Source organism: Mangifera indica, chromosome 10 (genome assembly GCF_011075055.1).
Source record: "Mangifera indica cultivar Alphonso chromosome 10, CATAS_Mindica_2.1, whole genome shotgun sequence".
In the NCBI taxonomy this organism is placed as follows: Eukaryota; Viridiplantae; Streptophyta; class Magnoliopsida; order Sapindales; family Anacardiaceae; genus Mangifera; species Mangifera indica.
This window is the reverse complement of record NC_058146.1, coordinates 5,196,176-5,216,593: the sequence shown is the minus strand read 5'-3', so window position 1 is coordinate 5,216,593 and position 20,418 is coordinate 5,196,176. Positions and strand designations below refer to the sequence as shown.

The 20,418-nt window shown below is 33.4% G+C and overlaps 2 protein-coding genes and 1 long non-coding RNA gene across 3 annotated transcripts; 2 read left to right on the top strand and 1 right to left on the bottom strand.

Moving 5' to 3' along the window:
* Positions 1-997: 997 nt before the first annotated feature.
* On the top strand, positions 998-2,612 carry LOC123227330 (alcohol acyltransferase 9). The gene has a single exon (XM_044652093.1). It carries the CDS (start codon positions 1,114-1,116, stop codon positions 2,419-2,421), a length of 1,308 nt encoding a protein of 435 aa, XP_044508028.1. The 5' UTR covers positions 998-1,113; the 3' UTR covers positions 2,422-2,612.
* Positions 2,613-2,811: 199 nt separating this feature from the next.
* On the bottom strand, positions 2,812-5,269 carry LOC123227331. Its single transcript, XR_006504461.1, has 3 exons — positions 5,153-5,269; positions 3,677-4,121; positions 2,812-3,410 (listed from the first exon to the last, which is right to left on the bottom strand). It is a non-coding gene; the product is annotated as an uncharacterized LOC123227331 (long non-coding RNA).
* A 13,267-nt stretch (positions 5,270-18,536) lies between these two features.
* LOC123228249 (ethylene-responsive transcription factor ABI4) lies at positions 18,537-20,203 on the top strand. Its single transcript, XM_044653587.1, has one exon. The coding sequence runs from the start codon at positions 18,670-18,672 to the stop codon at positions 19,612-19,614; it is 945 nt and encodes a 314-aa protein (XP_044509522.1). The 5' UTR covers positions 18,537-18,669; the 3' UTR covers positions 19,615-20,203.
* The last annotated feature ends 215 nt before the right edge of the window (positions 20,204-20,418 follow it).

Here is a 20,418-nt window from a genome sequence, read left to right as displayed (position 1 = left end):
AAACTAAACTATCTCTGTGGTGTGGGACTGATAAAAAGGCCAAAAAAGACATGGACACTATTTATCTCTATATAAAGTTAGATATGTTTTTTGGTTCAACATTATTATTTTTTATCCCAACTATAAAAATCAAATAATATTTCAAATATTATAAATAATACTAAAATCACTAGTAAAATAAATCAAAGAACCGAATTACTAAAACTAACCTAGGACTTATGAATAGGCAAAAACATGGATAATATTTCTCTTAATATAAAGTTAGATATGATTTTTAGGTTGGGCATTATTTTTTTAATCCAAACTATAGAAATCAAAGTATATTTCGAATCTAAGACATGATTCTATAATTATATTATAATATATAATTCAACTTACATGGAGAGGTCGAAGAACTCGATATCACAGAGCTGACAGACATCTCTCTAGGCTCTTTCAAATGGTATATTGTCTTATTGCTAAGCTCAATATTAAAGCTGTGCTCTGCATCCTCTTAAAATCCCGTTCCAAATCTATGATGGTATATTTGGGTCCACTTGTGTCTCAAAAACACTAAAGATTTATACATATTTCCTCTTCAATATTGGTTCTCTTTAATATTTTGATATGAATGTTGCAGTGCGGACATGAACTAGACAGGTATCAGCAATCATGTCCATGAGTCCATCAACTAATAAAAACAAAAACAAAAAGAAAAAAAAACGAGAAATAAAGAGAGATTAGAAAAATGAAGATGGATTTCCATGGGGAAACCATACGAGAGAGAGAGAGAGAGAGAGTGTGTGTGGTTGAATGTGATAGCTATCACCAATCCGCCGAACAGACAGAAAGCAAAGCCAAGCTGTTAACGTTTGTTTTGATATTAATTTTTCCATAAAGTGATGCCCGGAGAATCTTGGCACAAATCTTTCACAGTTAGACAGAGAAAATATACACATGGCTTCGATCTCTTATTTAAATGTCGCTATTACTTTTCCCTTTCTAACTTTATTTATTTTCTTCAAGATTAATTTGTAAATCTCTTATTGTTGTTTTGCAAACGTGATAGAATCATTATATATATATAGGAAGGCGAACCTCTCTTCACTATAACAAGGCGCATAAGCATCAAACATGGCCTCTGTGCACGTCAAAGAATTGAATGTTATCATCCCAAATGAGCCAACCCCAACTCGTGTTTTGCCTCTTTCAGCCATGGATTCTCAGCTTTTCTTACGTTTTACTATAGAGTATCTCTTTCTCTACAAAGCTAGCCCTGGTTTGGACCCGGGTGCCACAACAGCTCGTATCAAGAACGCACTGGCTAAAGCTTTGGTTCCGTATTATCCTCTAGCCGGTCGAGTCAGGGCTAAACCGGATGGCTCGAGCCTTGAAGTCGTGTGTCGAGCTCAAGGTGCCTTATTCATTGAAGCGTTTTCTGATTATACGATCAACGATTTTGATAAGGCGCCCAAATATGTAACTCAATGGAGGAAACTCTTGTACTACGTGGCAGACGTACTCAAGGGGGCACCGCCTCTGGTGATGCAACTCACGTGGCAAAAAGATGGCTCCGCCGCTCTTGGTGTTGGGATTAATCATTGCGTTTGCGACGGAATAGGCAGTGCTGAGTTTCTCAACTTGTTCGGTGAGTTATCCACGAGTCAACGACCGTGCCAACTCTCTGATTATAAACCAAAACCCATCTGGGATCGCCACCTTCTGAACCCATTGCCAAAAAAACTACTTAACTCGGTGAGTCACCCTGAGTTCAACAGAGTTCCTGACCTTTGTGGTTTTCTTTCTCGCTTCTCAAGTGAGCGACTTACTCCTACTTCAATCACCTTCGATAAAAGATGCATAAGCGAGTTGAAGAAACTCGCTTTCTCATCGTCTCGACCCAGGGAGTTAGCTTACACGTCGTTCGAAGTTTTGTCAGCTCATGTATGGAGAAGCTGGGCCAGAGCATTAAACTTACCGTCAAACCAAATATTGAAGCTACTGTTTAGTATCAATGTACGTAACCGAGTTAATCCGAGTCTACCCAGTGGTTACTACGGTAACGCATTTGTCCTTGGTTGTGCCCAAACGAGCGTCAAAGATTTGACGGAGAAGGGTCTAGGTTACGCATCGATGTTAATAAAAAAAGCCAAGGACAGAGTTGACAACGAGTTTGTGCAATCAGTTGTGAACTCAGTGAGTGGGGCAAGAGCTTGTCCAGACTCAGTCGGAGTGTTGATCTTGTCACAATGGTCAAGGTTAGGTTTAGAGAGGGTTGACTTCGGTATGGGCAAGCCAATTCATGTGGGACCCGTTTGTTGTGATAGGTATTGTTTGTTTTTGCCAGTTTTTAATCAGACGGATGCTGTTAAGGTGATGGTGGCTGTCCCTGCAAGTGGAGTAGACAAGTATGAGCATCTGGTCAGGAGTCTATGCTGGTGAGAACGAGTAGATCATGGCCCAACCGTTGACCTGTATTTAATGAATTTGACTATTATTTTATTTTTCTTTTCGAGAATCAGAAAGTTAATAGTTGTAAAGCTTTTTTTGTGTCATTCTCTTAGGGGGAATGACAAATTTTGTGGCTTCTTTCAAGGCACGTGGAATCCAATGAAGTGACTGTTTCATGTTTACCCTAACGTGAAGGAAAGGAGAGCCACATCCCATCGATTTAATGCAGTGTCACGGTTAAAATTTTTGACCCCGTATAGTATCTGCGGTACTATCCTCTTAAAAATCAGTATTGAATACGTTCATATCATGGTTTAATAAATACTCACGCTGCCCTGTATTGGCCGCCAACCTTGCCCGTGACAATATTTTCCGAGATCTATTTTGTCTCGGGCTCTCTGGTTGCGAGTTTATAATGACGTCTATGAAGATTGCCGAGTCTTATTATTGATAGACAATATTTTTCATAATGCTTCCACCGAGAATCAATAATTGATTCAATGATTGTGTAATTATAAAGTGAAGATAAGATTAGGTTTAGGTGTATCTTAATATGAGATATGCCAGGCAAGTGAGAGCCGCCTTAGGCCTCCCGCAGTGATTAAGGGACTCCTTTAAATCATGAATTTGGATGATGATACAAAATATAAAAGCATTCATACTGTTGAGTCAATTTGTTTACGTGCTTGATGAAATGGAACCATTTTCGCATAAAAACCAGGCTGGCTGTGAAGAGATTGCCCAAATTTTCTGCCGTCCCTGTGATTGTTTTTATGGAAAAAGCCATTTAATTTCTTAAAGTTTAAACAACACAGATGCCGCAAAAAGTGATTTCTGAGTCCCTGACCCACTCTGTTTGGACTGTTGAATAATGTTTACACTGTCCTTTTCTTCACCAAAGGGAAGCAGCAGGAGAGAGAGTTTTACGACTGGCAACTCTGAGTTTGGGCTCTTTATTGGGTCTGAAAGAACTTCATTACCTGAATTTTAACCCACCAAAAAAAAACATATTGTCAAAAACATTCAGGTTACTATCTATTTTTATGTGAACCAGAAAATAAACATTGAGGATGACAATGAAGCAATCTAAGAACGTTATGGTGCAATAATGCTTTGTTTATTTGTCTTTTGGGATAATAAAAGAATCTCCAGCTATGTAAAGTAGTATATGGTTCCCCAGAGAAAGAGAGAGATTAAATAGGAAAAGATAAACTTTTAAACTATTATGTGCAGATGAAGATGAGACCTCATTCATTGATAAATAATGTCTGAAGAATAAGAGATCAGTCCTTGAAAGGAAGTAAGAATGAAGTTGTGGCTCAGAATGCAACAGCTCCACTTAAAGCTTACAATCCACCCAATGCTGATTCAAAAATGGAGGATAGAGATGAAAGAACAAACAAACAAAGCTCACCCAATTGAGCTTAGAGAATCATATCAAACATTTCTCTCTGCAAATAAATAAATAATGTAAATAACATGGTACAATTGTTCATGTTTACTGATTGGATTTGTCGAGAATTGTGAGTACCAAGGCAGTGAGTAGGAGCCACCACATGCTATCTTCTGCATGATATGCTTCTATATCATTCCTTGTGTGGTTCCTCTTACATGCAGATACCTCATCTCTTCATGCAATATTGCCTTTCACCCTTTTCACCATCCCTTTATTATTCCCTCATCTTAACTTTCTGCAATTTTATATCAAATTAATTTAATACAATCACTTTACACTTGTGAAGATCATAGTTGGGAAAAAAGGATATATTTTAGCAGTAGGCAGCCATAAAAGATAATTGGAAAACTTTGCTGATTTCCGATTAAGAGAAAACTCTAAACGATCTACGAGTTTTGAGAAGGAAAATCTAGCCAGCAAGAGAACTACGTATATATGCAACTTCCCTGCTGCTTGGAAGGGAGACCTAGGGAGTTGAATCCTTTAATGCACATCGAAATTGGATGATTATAAATCATATCAATTCATTATATCCATAAACTCGATAATATTAACCATAATTTAATCAAGTTTCAATCTGATTTACAGTAGATCTATTTATACTGTTACTTTTGTGGCTTATTAGCAAGTTTTATGATTCAAATTATGAAAATTTAATTGTTTTATGTATTATGTTTGATTGTTTTCTGACGACAAGAAGAGGGACGTGGTCCATGTGTGGAAGAATTCTTACTCAAAGATTAAGAAATATACAGTAACTAGAGGGGAAGACTGAATTAGCCCACATTATAAATACGTAATATTTTCTTTCTCAATTGATTAATTGATCTAAATTCTTATACACTGTGAAGAATATCGAACAATCATATTGCAGTTAATTTGATACAAAATTAAAAACTGTTAAAGAAGTATAAACTCCATGATAATAAAGTGAACTTTTACTGATGAACAACTCAAAACGGTGACTCTTTGAGATAGACAAAAACAATGTGTTTTACTCTTGTATAAAAGAGGGTTAATAGTTGAAAAGAGATATTTTTCTCACTCCATCAGATTTTTCAAAAGCTCCTTCTCTCTCTTTCACTCAACGATTCTTAAAGACAACCTAAAGTTTGAGATTGTTGCAGCAGATCTGATGGTGAGACAAATGTTTATCAATCAATGATGACCAATTGACTAATATAATAAGATGATTATAATCAAATAAGAATAGAATTGAAAAAATGGGAACAAAATATTAAAAGAGAAACAGGTTGATCAACTTACCTGAGGAGGAGGAGGAGGAAACGTTGAGGCTGAAACGCGCTAGAAGATGAAATTTCACACCCATGGCATTGAGGCTGAAGCACACGGGAAGATGAAATTTGACAACCACCAAAAAAAGAGTACTTTAACCAAAATTGACCATTGTATTATTTATTAATAATATTATTATATTATACTATATTTATTAATTTTTATTAACAATATTATATTTAATATCCAATCAAATTTAAGTCAAATTCAAACGGTTGAGAGTTATCACCAAAAGGTTATTAATGAGATAAATAATGTTATCGGTTGAAAGAATAATATTATTAAAAGGATAAATAGTATCATTAATGAGATATATAGTATTATCAACAAGATAAATAATATCGCTGAAGAGATAAATAATGTTATCAACGGGATGAAGAGTATTGTCAAATGAGAATCCAAGTCAAACTCTAATCAAGTTGTCAAATTAAAACTCCGATTCAATTTGGTTTGAATCAAATTGAACACTAGTAATCGGTAGGAAGAATAATATTATATTCAAAATGAACATTTATTTACAATTAAAATTTTAGTTGTCAAATCAAAACAACAATTTAGTTACAAAAAATTGTCTTCCAACAGGAACATGAGATGCCAAAAGGATGAAATAAGTTTACCTTTATTTTGTAACAAAACATTTAGCTGTCAAAATATAATTACTTGCAGTTAAAAAATTGTTACAGAAAATTAATTTTAATAGCCTATTATTTCCTTCCACTGGAAAGTGAAGTTAAAAAAATGGAATTAATTTTTGGTGATTAAATTTATTTTAATTGCTTTATATCAGTTTTTGTAATTATTTTTAATTAGTAATTAAAAAAATAGTTGCTATTTTATTTTCTTTTTACAGGGTATGTAAATGATATTTTGTTAACTAGGAGAGATGCAAAATTCCTACATCATCTGGTGATAAATCCAAATAGTTAGTTTACACTAAAAAGATTATGAGAGTTGAGATATTTTTTTCGGGATTTGAGGCATTGAGGAATGTAGATGGTTTATTCTTGAATCAGACTTACGAAAAGACAAGGATGAGTGAGGCTAATTCAACGATAACCCATTTGCCAAATGGTGCTGAGTTGTTTATAGGAGACAATGAGCCTTTTGAAAATCCCACACTCTATAGAAGCATAGAAGGATTGCGATATTCGACAATGACAAGGTGTGACTCACTCAATTACAGTGGCAAACATATCAAAGAGTTTTGGGATACATAAAAAGTTTTTTAAATAGTGGCACCTATTTAGGCCAGCTAAGGTGTTTAAAACAGAAGCTTATATTGATGTTAACTGGTTGAAAATATTTGAGATAGGAGGTCCATTAATGGTTTTGGTGTGTTGTTTGACAATACTGGAGCTTTAGGAAATAGAAAGTTCTTAGCCTGTAATCTACAAAATCTGAATGTAGAGCCCCCAGTCAAGTTTATATCGAAATTGCATGGATAAGACATCTGTTTGAAGAGGTTTAGGCAGCACTCATAATTCCCATTGTGGTCTGGTGTGATAACTGGAGTTCTGGTGCCCTTGCTGCAAATTTCGTGTTTCATATTAGAACAAAACACGTTGAAACAGATGTGCATTTTATTATAGAGCAAATTGTTGTTAGGGTGCTCGAAGTTCAGTATGTACTAAGTGATCGTGAATTTTAAGTAGTTAGTCGATATATTTACCAAGCCTTTATCCACAACTAGATTTTTCAGTACTGAAAGAAAAGTTAAATGTTTGTTTATGTATACAGGTGAGAGAAACTAACAGAGGAAGTAGAGTGATAAATTGTTCCGGTGCAGTTTCATGGAAAATTTATGGACTGGTATTGTTGAATTGGTTGCCTTATTCAAATTGTACATATGGTGCAGCATGGTAGTATTGTATGTATGATTTTCGTGGTAATTCTCTTGGTGCCTTATTCATTTGAGCAATATTATGTGTATCTATTTTTGATACACAATTTATGTACACAATAATGTGTCATCATGTAATTTGGTGATTTTAAAACATGTCTCATCATATGATAAAGAAACATTCAATCATATGATAACACCTCATTTGTATATACAAATTATGTATCAAAAATAAGTATACATAATTTTATTATATTCATTTTGCCTAGACATGTTTATGGGCTAGCCCGGTTCCAACTATTACTGTTGCTTCTATTGGCGGAAATAAGCACAAGAAGTCTGGGCTAACATGAAAAAACAAATTTTTTATTTATTTATCTATTATTATATAAACCCAACAACCCCGCATTTCCTTTTACAAACTTCCTTCTTCTCCCTCGAATCTCATAAAATTTTTTTCATTTCACATTTTGAAGTTGTCAGAATTATACATTATTTAAAAACTTAATTCAATTACAGTTTGAATTGACCAAACACACACTTATCACTGAATGCCCTTTTAAAAATATGAGCTATAATATTTATTTAAGAGAAAATCTCTACAAATTGGTGGATTTTCTTTTCATGTCAATTCTTTGAAGGATCCATCAAACAATCCTGTCAACACTTCAAAACAACTTGTTTGAGATAACCTAAATCTTTTTGTAGGAAACCTTAGAAACATTTGTGATAAGTTTAAATGAGAAAATCCAGATAATGAGATCGTTCAAGAATGTGTAAATTCATTTTCACTGTAATATAGAAGCACGGCTTAGAGCAGGGACTGGTCAGGTGTTGCTGTGGAAATGCAACAACATTTTCAAGAAAGAATTTAATTTTCCTTGATTCTTCAAGATTATTAAACTTCTTAATGCGGAAAACTAATGTTCAAAACTCAAGTCAATTCAACTACCTATAGAGACATGCAATTTTAGCCCTTATTTCCACAACTTATAAACAAGGTTCTTACTTTTAATAATTGGACAATGGTTTAGAAAAACACAGTTTTAAAAAATTAATTTCTTAAGATTTCAAACCAATCTGATATTGTTAGGTCTGATCCTATATATGTAAGGTCAAATCATGGATCTTACAATTTTCATGTGTCAGCCCAGTCCAACTCTACCCACTGCTGCCTCAAGCAATGAATATCATCTCTGAGCAATTTTTTTTTTTTTAATCTCCAAGGTTTGCATTATTTTAGGGTCAGTAATTTTAGTTTAGGATTTAAGGTTTTATATATATATATAACTCGACTTCTTTCTAACAACAATAGGTCATATATATATATATATATATATATATATATATATATACATGGAGGACAAAAATTCTCATACTATCAAAACATATTTTAAGGGTAAAAAATATGAAATATTTTCTCTACTTTCTTATTTCAATAGGAAAAAAAAATATTAAATTACAAAGTCATTGATAATATTATTAAATCTGATATTCAAATCTATTTTTCAATTTTCTCAACAAATCTAGTAGATTTATCATTATATCCACATATTCGACTAACAATCATTTGTAGATGTGATGTTAGAAAAAAATTGTGGCTTTAGATTCGTCTTTTTGAGATATTTTATTTAACCATTTATTCAACGCTTATATGTTCTAAGTAGAGAACCGTGTCAAAACCTATATAATTTTATCTATCTAATTTTATAAACTTTATGTTCAAATATTATTTCATTTTCACAAAACTTTAATTTTTGTAGAAAAAATATTATGATTAATTTTTGAAACTTCAAGGTTATATATTATTTTATATTTACAAAATTTCTGGTTTTGTAGAAAATATATTGGGATTAATTTTTGAAATTTTAGGTTCATATATTATATTATATTCACAAAACTTTTAATTTTGTAGAAAATGTATTGAAATTAATTTTTGAAATTTCAAGTTCAAATAATATTTCATATTCACAATTTATGGAAACTCTAAGTTGCAAATGAGATACAGTTGTAATTATAATATAAAAATAACAAAATTAAACAAAAATTATTATGTCAAAACTTCAAGTTTATATTTGTCTCATATTCACAAAACTTTTAGTTTTATGATTAATATTTGGAACATTGAGTTTTAGATTATAATATTTAAAACCTCAGTTTTGATAATATTTGAGACTTTGTTTCTATATTTTTCAATGATTTTGCAAACTTTGGATTACAAATAAAATACAATTATAATTTGTATTTGTAAATAAGAAACGGTTATAAAAATAACATAAATAAATACAACCACAATTTGTTTTCGTAAACAAAAGCAATTATGAATATTATATAAATATAAATGACTACAATTTTTTTATGCAAACGTAAGAATAAAAATTTAAATAGAATAATAATAATAACAACATAAATATAAATAACGGTAATTTACTTTTTGTAAAAAAGAGAATAAATATAATATAAATATAAATATAAATAATTATAATTTGATTTCGCAAATAAACAATAAGGTCTATCATTTGTTTTTACAAAAAGGATAACAATGATAATAAAAATATTCATAATTTGTTTTCATGAACTGACGAGAATGTTTATTATTTATTTTTATTAAAAAAAAAGATAATAACTATAAAAGTATGAATTAGATAAACTAAATAATTAACAGTAATTATGTACTTAAGTGAATCATATTGATCAAACCGTATTATGTGTAAAAAAAAATTAAAATTAAAAAGTGAAAGATGAAATAAGGATTTGTAAAATATGAAACGGAAGATAAAATGTAATGTAAATGAGTGCCTTGCCTGCATCGAGACTAACCAAAATGAAGGGAATGTCAAAATTACATTATATCATACAAGTGTGGGTAGAGGGTGTCGAAAATATATATTGAGCTTACAAGTGTATAGATTGAAACCCATATTACATAAAACCAATTGGTTTATGTTAAAGTCCAATTCACACACTTATATATCACTTTCTTATGTTCTATTTATTACATGTGGGACTCTCTTTCTTTATTCTTTATTTGAGTCTCTAACACTCCCGTTTAAATGCAAGCACTTAGGTTGTTATACCTGCCTTTCGGCTCAGCCGGTTTGTGGCTGGGTGCATTGTCACTTGTATCCAGGAACATTTAGGCTGTTAAACCCGCTGTTTGGCTCGCGCTCTGATACCATGTTGAAAATATAAATTGGACATACAAGTGTGAAGATTGAAACTCATGTTACACAAAATCAATTGGCTTGTGTTAATGTTTAATCCACAACACTTATATACCACTCATTTTAGTTAAGTTTATTAGATATGAGACTTTTCTTTATTTGACCCTCCAACAGAGGGGGTGCACTTATACACTTTTCCCACCGCTCACCACCCCAAGAAAATTAAAATACCACCGCCCCATGACCAATGAAAATGACTCACCGCCCAAAGAAATTAAATTACCACCGCCCCCATATCCAATGAAAACTCACCGCCCAAAGGCTTCTTCACTTGGAAGGAAATCCATCGTTATATAACATTTATCAAGATATGGAGATATCGAAAACGTCATAGAAAGAAGGCGATTAAAAAAGCACGATATCCCTAAATCTAAATGGACGACTCACACCTCAACACCCCTCACCCTCCTCAAGATAAAAACACCACTCAAAGCACTGATAGCACCACCACCACCACCACAACCAGGGAAAACAATTCAATCGCTGATGATAACGCCACCACCAGGAAGAGCAAAGGCATAGGTGGACCAGACAATAGTAAATTTCGATAGAGGGAGTGAGAAAGCGAAGTTGGGGCAAGTGGGTAGCTGAGATCCGTGAGCCTGGAAAACGGGCTTGAAGATGGCTTGGAAGTTTTGCAACTGCTAAAGAAGCTGCTTGTGCGTATGACCGAGCTGCTGTCATGCTCTACGGCCCAAAAGCTCAGCTTAATCTAACACCCTGCAGCTCCATGTCATCACAATCTTCAAGCTTAATCAAGGCAAGCCCCAGATGGTTTATGGAATTGAGACAGTGATTTGACAAAGATTTCGACAACTGATCGGTAGTATAAGGTAAGACCCACATGAAAAAGAATATCAGTATCATGGTTACTAATTGTGTCACCAATGTATATTACATAAAATTATGATCAAATATTACCTGGAAACTGGAGATACTCTCCTTCAAATCAACACACTTGCCAGGGTCACCTGTGAAAACCTCCGCCACATGGAAAGGCGACAACCAACTTGTCATATTCACTGAGCTCATCCATACCCAAAATGGCAATAATATCTTGAAGATTCTTGTAGTTCTGAAGAACCTTCTGGACACCACGAGCAGTGCTGTAGTGTTCCTCACCCGAATCCAATGAAATGACTGTTTCATGCATACCCTAAGTAACGTGAAGGAAAGGACAGGCGCTTCCCTCCCCATTCAATGCATATTATCAGGAGCAAAAATTTTAGACTTGTATGTTCGGCATCTTTATACTGTATTTTAAATGATCATTTTGTATGTATTCATATCATGATTAGGTCACTAATTTTATTCAAGGATGTTGTATGTACCCATTTTATATATCTCCATATTATAATTTAGAGTTACTAAGTTTATCTTGTTTTAAACTTATTAAGATAATAGTTTTAGCTCTCGATGAGTTTGTATATTGATGGTACAGTCCCCTTTTAATTTGTCTTATGCTAGATTATCCTCAACCCCAGCCAATAACAATACATTTATAAAACTAACAACGATGCACACTCACACTTAAATATGTCCACCAACTTTAGGTTGTGACAATATTTCGCCATTTGATCTATTTTATCTTGGGCTCTCTAGTTGCGAGTTACATGTTTGAGGTTGAGGCATTATTTCATAATGTCGTCTATGAAGATTGTCGTATCCTATTATGAATAGAAGATATATTTTATCTGTTAAATATGCTTCCAACAAGAACTAGTACGTATTCAATAAATGACTCGATGATTGTGTAATTACAAAGTGAATATAAGATTAGGTTTGGTGTATCTTAATATGAGATTTGCAAGACAAGTCGGAACCACCTTAGGCCTCCGGCAGTGGTCAAGGGGCTCTTACAAATCATATAAATGCATTCATACTCAAGTCAATTTATTTATGCATTTGATTAAATATAACAGTTTTCGCATAAAAACCAGGCTGGCTGTGAAGAGATTGCCAAATATTTTTGCCGCCCCTCTGATTGTTTTTTATGGAAAAAGCCATTTCATTTCTTAAACACAGATGCCACAAAAAGTGATTTCTGAGTCCCTGACCCACTCTGTTTGGACTGTTGAATAATGTTTACACTGTCCTTTTCTTCACCAAAAGAAAGCTGCAGGATACATAGTTATACCATGGGCAACACTGAGTCTGGGCGCTGTTAAAGATAGTTTGAGAGATTGTGAGTCTGATTACTAGACTCTACTTGCATGGTTAATTCGACACTAAGAGCAAGTACAGTTGAATTGAGGTTCTTTATAATTAAAAAATAAATAAAAAACCTCGAGTTTGGGCTCTTTGTTAACCCACCAAAAGCGAGAAAGCCCACGATAACATTTTGTCAAAAACATTCAACTTAGTATCTATTTTTATGTAAACCAGAAAATAAATATTCATGACGACTCTGAAACAATTTAAGAACGTTATGATGCAATAATGCTTCATTTATCTGTCTTTTGGGATAAAAGAAGAATCTCCAGCTAAGTAGTATATGATTCCCCAGAGAAAGAGAGATTAAAATGGAAAAGATAACTTTTAAACTACTATATGCAGATGAAGATGAGACCTTATTCATTGATAATTAAATAATATTTAAAGAATAAGAAATCAGTCCTTGAAAGGAAGATAGAAGTTGTGGCTCAGAATGCAACAGCGCAGCTCCACTGGAAGCTTACAAACCACCCAATGCTGATTCAAAAATGGAGGACACAGATGAAAGAACAAACACAAAAAGGTCACCCAATTGAGCTTAAAAAATCATATCAAACATTTCTCTCTGCAAATAAATAAATAATGTCAATAAAATGGTCCAATTAGCTATGTTTACTGATTGGATTTGTGGAGAATTGTGAATACCAAGGCAGTAAGTAGGAGGAGCCACCACATGCTATGCTATCTTCCAATGATATGCTTGTATATCAATCCTTACGTGGTTCCTCTTATATGCAGACACCTCATCTCTTCATGCAGTTTTGCCTTTCACCATTTTCACAATCCCTTTATTATTCCATCATCTTAACTTTCTACAATTTTATATCAAATTAATTTAATACAATCACGTTACACTTGTGATGATCATAGTTGGGAAAAAGGATATATTTTAGCAGTAGGAAGCAATAAAAGATAATTTGAAATTTTGGAGCTTTCCGATGAAGAGAAACTCCAGACGATCTACGAGTTTTGAGAAGCAAAATCTAGCCGGCAAGAGAGCTACGTATATATGCAACTTCCTTGCTGTTTGGGAGGCATACCTAGGGAGTTGAATCCTTTAATGCACATCGAAATTGGAATCCTTCATTTGGCGGTTGCTTTCATAGACTTGTGTATCAACGGGTCATCTTCAAGAGTATGTTGGGAATGGATGAGCAAATATCAAATGGGAAAAAGTTTATTAAGTATATATGTTAAAATTTTAATTATCATATATAGTTGAGTATTGATCTACCATACAATATATAAAAAAACAATACTATATATATCTATTTTTGGTACACAATTCATGTACACAGTGATATGTCATCATGTAATTAAGTTATTTTAAAATATGTGTCAATCATATGATAAATAAACATTCAATCACAAGATAACACATCATCTGTGTACACAAATTGTGTATAAAAAATAAGTATACATAGTTTTATTGTATATAAAAATATCACTAATTTATAAATCATATCAATTTATTATATTATCATTAATTATAAATCATATCAATTCATTATATCTATAAAATCGGTAATATTAACCATAATTTAATCAAGTTTCAATCTTATTTACAGTAGATCTATTTATACTGTTACTTGTACGAGTTATTAGCAAATTTTATGATTCAAATTATGAAAATTTAGTTGTTTTATGTGTTATATTTGTTTGTTTTCTAACAACAAGAAAAGAGTCACGAACCATGTGGAATAAGAGTACACAAATGATTATATATATGATGGATTATCATATAATTAGATGTTATTTTATTTTTAATTTAAAATCATTCAATCACTTAATGATATACATCAAGTGTGTACTCATTTTGATATTCAAATACGTATACATAATTTTATTGGTAGAACAATTTCTACTCAAATTAAGATTAAAAAATATATGGTAACTAGAGGGGAAGACTGTATTAGCCTGTGGTAGTAATGTTTTCTTTCTCAATTGATTAATTGATCTAAATTCGTATACACTATGAAGAATAACAAACAATCATAATTTAGTTAATTTGATACAAAATTAAGATCTTTTAAGAAGTATAAACTCCGTTATAGTAAAACAAACTTTTTCTATAGAAAGACTCAAAACAATGACTTTTTGAGATGATAAAAACAATGTGGTTTAGTCTTGTATATAAGAGGGTTGAATAGTAGAAAAGAAATATTTTTATCACTCCATCAATTTTTCAAAAGTTTTTTCTCTCTTTCACTCATTTATTCTTAAAGACAGTCTAAGGTTTGAGATTGTTACTGCGAATTTGATGGTGAGACAAATGTTTATTGATCAACAATGAGTTTCTTCCATTTATGTCACTTTTAGTTATTAGATATGAGGGTTAATGTATTTTGACAAATTGTATTTTAGCTTACATGTAGTATATAAATGTAAATCTAGATTTTTCTTTTATTCTGTAGTCTTAAATCATTTGTTGAATTGAAAAATCTAAGGTATTTTTCAATTTTTGCTTTGTTTTATGATATTTCTAGTTTTTGATAGTTCATATTTCCTGGTGATAAATTGATTCTTGTTATGATATCAGAGCCTTTGATAAACATCATAGATGGCTGATTATTCTGCTTCTTGTTATACAAACACACCAAAGGGAGACACTTCAACTGTATCTACTTCGTTCAATGAGTCTAGTGTGTTTAGTAATATACATATACATGTATCCAATCTGAAACCAATAAACCCTAAGTTGAATGAGAACAATTATAGGTACTAGAGAACTTAGCCTCTCAAGTTCTTTACTTAGTTGGTGAACATGACCTAGATGATCATCTTACAAGATTAGTGACATGTCCTTCACCATTTGTTTCACTAAGAAATATTAAGGGTACTGATGTAACAAAACAAAGGAATCCAAAATATTTAGTTTGGACGAAATTTGTTAGGTTGTTGATAAGGTACTTGTTAGCTTTGATTTCAAAGGGGATGTTTAGTCATGTGTCTAGTTGTATGACCTCAATTGAAACTTGGAATTCTCTTCAAACTTATTTCTTTTCAAGGTCGAAGGTTAGGGTTTTGCAACTTAAGTCAAAACTACAAACATTAGAGAAATGGTCATTGAGTATCCATGAGTACATTAGATGTATGAAGGAAATTTATGATGCTCTATTAGCAAGGGGACAGAGTTTGTCAAAGGATGATTTGATACATTTTGTGATTGATGATCTAGAACAAGAATATGATTTTGAAGTCATGCAAATATTGTCTAGGTTGGATTCTATTATTGAAAAATATGAATATAAATGAAACTAAGTTTCTATTGCACACATTTGAGTAGAGGCTAAATAGTTTTATGAACTATAGTGTGTAATTGCATGGAAGTATGGTAAATGTAGCAAATAAAGTGTCTAACAATAATGAAAGTAGTACTAGAGGGTATTTTGAAATTACAGATCCAAAACAGTTAGACAATGGAGAGTGGGATAGAAAGTTTTTATGAAAAATTTGTCAAGTAATTTTCAATCTAGCAAAGACAGGGGATGAAATTTTGTCAATCCAAGAGTGATTTGTCAGTGTGTGGCAAAGTAGGGCATGTTGCCCTAAAGTGTTATCATAGGTTTGATATTACTTTTCTTGGAAACAATTGGAATCAAGAGTTTGTGGGCCAAATAGGAAATGAACCTTATAAGGCACAATATCCTTTTGGATAATATGGTAAATCGCACATCTCCCAACCTCACTTTTACACATATAACCTTTCACGATCCTCATAAACAACGCCACAAAAGAACAAAATTTTTCTACACAAATTGCCTACTCTCATAAAAACTCCACACAAACACAAAACCAACACCCCCTAAACAATAAACTTGGTGTCGTGTCTTAAACAATTACATAGCCAACCCAACTTTCGCAGTTGATCCTAGCTGGTATATGGATTCAAGAGCTATTAACCATGTTAACTCAAATATAAACCAATTGAATGTGCATAAAAATTATAGAGGAGGACAACAACTTCAAGTAAACAGTGGAAAATGTTTAGACATTTTTCACACATAGGTACTGCCTTCTCACTCTCATAATAAATTCCAACATTTAAAAATTATTATGTACGTTCCCAAAATCACTAAGAGTTAGCTCAACATCTCCAAACTTACTCTAGCTTACAATGTCAAAGTAGAATTTGATTTTGAATGTTATCTTGTGAAGGACAAAGACTCCAAGACCTTTTTACTCCAAGGAATGCTTATAGATGATCTCTATTAATTGTTTGCTCCATACATTTTTTATACAAGATCATCTTCTCACAACAACATGTTCAAGTCAAAATTTGCAATTTCAGTTTTTGATTCTATTGTAAATCACTGTAGTTTTGGAAATTATGATTCTTGTGAAAGTGTTTTATATGCAAAGAAACCGAATGAAACTGTTGTGCATCAAAGATAAGGGTATCCTTGCTGTCAAACTTTTAGGAAATTGATTCCACTAGATGTGCAGCGACGTGAGAGTAAGACTAATGAACTTGATACGGAGATAGATCATCTAAAAAGATGGATGTTCCCAGAAGCATCTCACCTTGCCTATACTAACTTAATCTACCACCCATCCGCCATTAATTTTTTTGTAAACAAAACATAATCAGAACCGTACTTCGTTTGAATTTCTATCATAACTTTATGAAATATCACACATTCATCAAATAGGCAACCAACAATTATAGAACATAATTGCCACTAAGCCTAGGGTTTCAGCTTAATATCCACAGGGTTTATCAAAAATATCAAGTATTATGACCAATTGACAAAATATAGTGAGATGATTGTAATCAAATAATAATAAAATTGAGAAAATGTGAAGAAAATATTAAAAGAGAATGAAATTGATCAACTTACCCAAGGAGCAGGAGGAGGAGACGTTGAGGCTGAAGTGCACTGGAAGATGAAATTTTACACCCATTGCGTTAAGGTTGAAGCGCACGGGAAGATGAAATTTGATTCCTGTCATGAACTAATGTTGTATTATTCACTTTGAATTTGAATTTACTTTATTATTACTAAGAAGCTATTGAAGCGACAAGACTCGCAGTTTATTTATGTAGGTATCTTATTTGACATCATCATGCAGAGAGGATGCCTGACCAGCAGAGCATCTAATCAAAGTCATAAAGCTTATAACAAAGACCGACTGTCTCTTAGCTAGCACTCTAATTTTGCCAAGGTTTGTGTTATCTCGGGCCAGAAATTTCAGTTTCATCAAAAAGGATCTGCTAAATCACCAAAAGAAAGAAGCGATTTAATCATTCAGATTAGAAGTTGGCACTTGATCGGATATATATGAATCAAATAATGCTTTAATAAGATAGAAATTCTCATATCCATCAAAGTAATAACACTAGCACTTGTAGCATCGTCTTTACATGCACCACTGAGTTAAAATTCAACACGGAAAGGTCTCTCTTTAGTGTTTACAGTAGTCATGGGATAACTTCATGACGAAGTAATATCATTGTGAAGAAACCAAAGTCTACTGGTGGCAAGGAACCAGACAGAAGTGGAAGCATCTTGGTTCTTGCTTTGAGACTGGAACTTGACCAACCCATATGAGATAAACTTATAAACCATAAAAAAAATATATTTATTGGCAAATTTCATTATTTTAATATTTAATAACTTTCCCACAAGAGTTTCAATTATGATTGAAATTTCTGATAATTTTGTAAAATGATTATTGTCTTCGTTCATCGTCCCACTGTTAACAATTCAAAGCACAATTATAGATCAATATCGATGAATAATCAAAGTTTTACATTGTTTGTACAAGTTTGTTGACTAATAATCAAAGTCTTAATTTATCAGTACTTCCCTTAGTTTGTTGACTAATAATGAATTTTCCCGGTATACTATTATCAGGAAGAAAGAATTTATGGTTAAGTTTCTAGGGTTTTTACCAAGATATTGAAAATGTCATGGAAAGAGGCGATAAAAAAGAAATAAAATAATAAGTGATTCCAAATTCCAAAACGAATACAGCTTGAGTTCAGTCTGTTTCCTTTGCAGCTCAGCAATCTCCCATTCACATTATATATGCGTATACGCAGATATGGCCACCGCCTTAGTCCACCATTAACAAACAAATGACACTCCAAAAAACCCAAACACATCCCTTCTCTATTTCGAAACAGCAATACCAATAAACGAGGTGAGGAGAGAGTCTCCATCTTTCTCTCACTTGAAATCTTTAAAGCACATCCCTAAATCTAAATGGACGACTCACGCCTCAACACTCCTCACCCTCATCAAGATAAAAACACCACTGTCACCACCACCAATGACACTAAAACTAAAAGCACTGATAGCACCGCCACCACAACCAGTGAAAACAATTTGATCGCTGATAATAACAACACCAAAACCAACACCAAGAAGTGCAAAGGCAAAGGTGGACCAGACAATGGTAAGTTCAGATACAGAGGAGTGAGACAGCGAAGTTGGGGCAAATGGGTAGCTGAGATCCGTGAGCCTCGAAAACGGGTTCGTAGATGGCTTGGAACTTTTGCAACTGCCGAAGAAGCGGCGCGTGCGTATGACCGAGCTGCTGTTATGCTCTACGGCCCAAGAGCTCAGCTTAATCTTACACCCTCCAGCTCCACCTTATCACAATCTTCAACCTCTCGTGGCTCCTCATCTTCTTCTTCTTCAACTCAAACCCTCAGGCCTTTGCTTCCTCGTCCCTCAGGGTTTGGCTTCACTTTCTCCGGCTCCGCACCAATTTTGGCTCAGCCGATTTCTTTGGCAGATGGTATGGGTTCTTCAACTGGGTTTATGCCCTTCGGGGCCTATCCAAATGGTGTTAATGTTGGTTCCACAATGTTTTGTCCGAACGTAGTACAAAATAATAGCCAACAACTGATGCAACAATTTCACGAGTATCAGCATCCTCTGACTGATGGGACGATTATTAACCATGGAGATTCTGGTGGAGCAATGACCCCGTACGTCAACCCATATGATGAAATCAACTCACTCGCGGGTTCCATGGGTTCAACTTTGTCCCTTTCTACTCAGACTGTTGTAGCACCACCTGCCCCGGATCAGATTACGGCGGTTGGACACGGATCGCCTACGGTGTGGCCGTTAACAAATGATGAAGAGTATCCAACGATAGGTCTTTGGGATTATGGTGATCCCTTTTTGTTTGATTTTTGAGAGAGCTTGCGCAATTGCCCTTGTATATTACAGAAGAGCTTGCATGCAAGTTCTTGAAGGCTCTTTATGGTCTTTAAAGTTAATGTATTCCAGTACATATTTTGATCGATCTATTTTCTTTGTTTCAAGGAAGAGTAGTTTACTAGATTCAACTGCCTTGGGAGCATCGGTCCCAGAGACTGAAATTGATCTTCAGGAGACAAAGATCAAACAAGGAATCACGGAAATAAATTATTCAAGATATCAAAGAAGAACAGAAGCGATCAAACCTTTATTTATGGAAGACTATCATATCTACCTACAGTAGCATATGTGTTTTATATGCTACGTCGTGTGATAAAGTTAGAAGAGATCTGATCAAAGTATGGTCGGTAATCTCAGGTAATGGAGTTTGAATTTCAGTTTGTTCCGCAAGGCTTTTAAGTCTTTGCATATACTGCCATTTAGTGTTAGGGATACTTGCATGTACTTTGAAATGGGTGCAATTGTTCAGCAAAATTCTCTTGTCAATTTAGTGGTTTTTTTCTTTTTTAAAGATTGTACTATCTTCTTTAACGCATAAAATTCTGTCCATTTATCTGTTTTTCAATCGTTTTGGGTGTTTCTGAGAAATTTATTTTGCATCATCGATTTTATTAAGAACTTGCATACTTGTCCATTTCAAAGCTGCTAGGTTCTTGGAATGGAGATTTATTGGAATAATTTCAAACTTTAACCTCTACTGGATTATGGCTCCATTTGATTCTCCCCTTTGGTTTCTCTAACGAATTATATATGCACTTAGAATTGCATTCAGGGCTTAAA

Coding starts and splice junctions, on each gene's coding strand:
- LOC123227330 (XM_044652093.1), top strand. CDS start 1,114: ATGGCCTCTGTGCACGTCAAAGAATTGAATGTTATCATCCCAAATGAG.
- LOC123228249 (XM_044653587.1), top strand. CDS start 18,670: ATGGACGACTCACGCCTCAACACTCCTCACCCTCATCAAGATAAAAAC.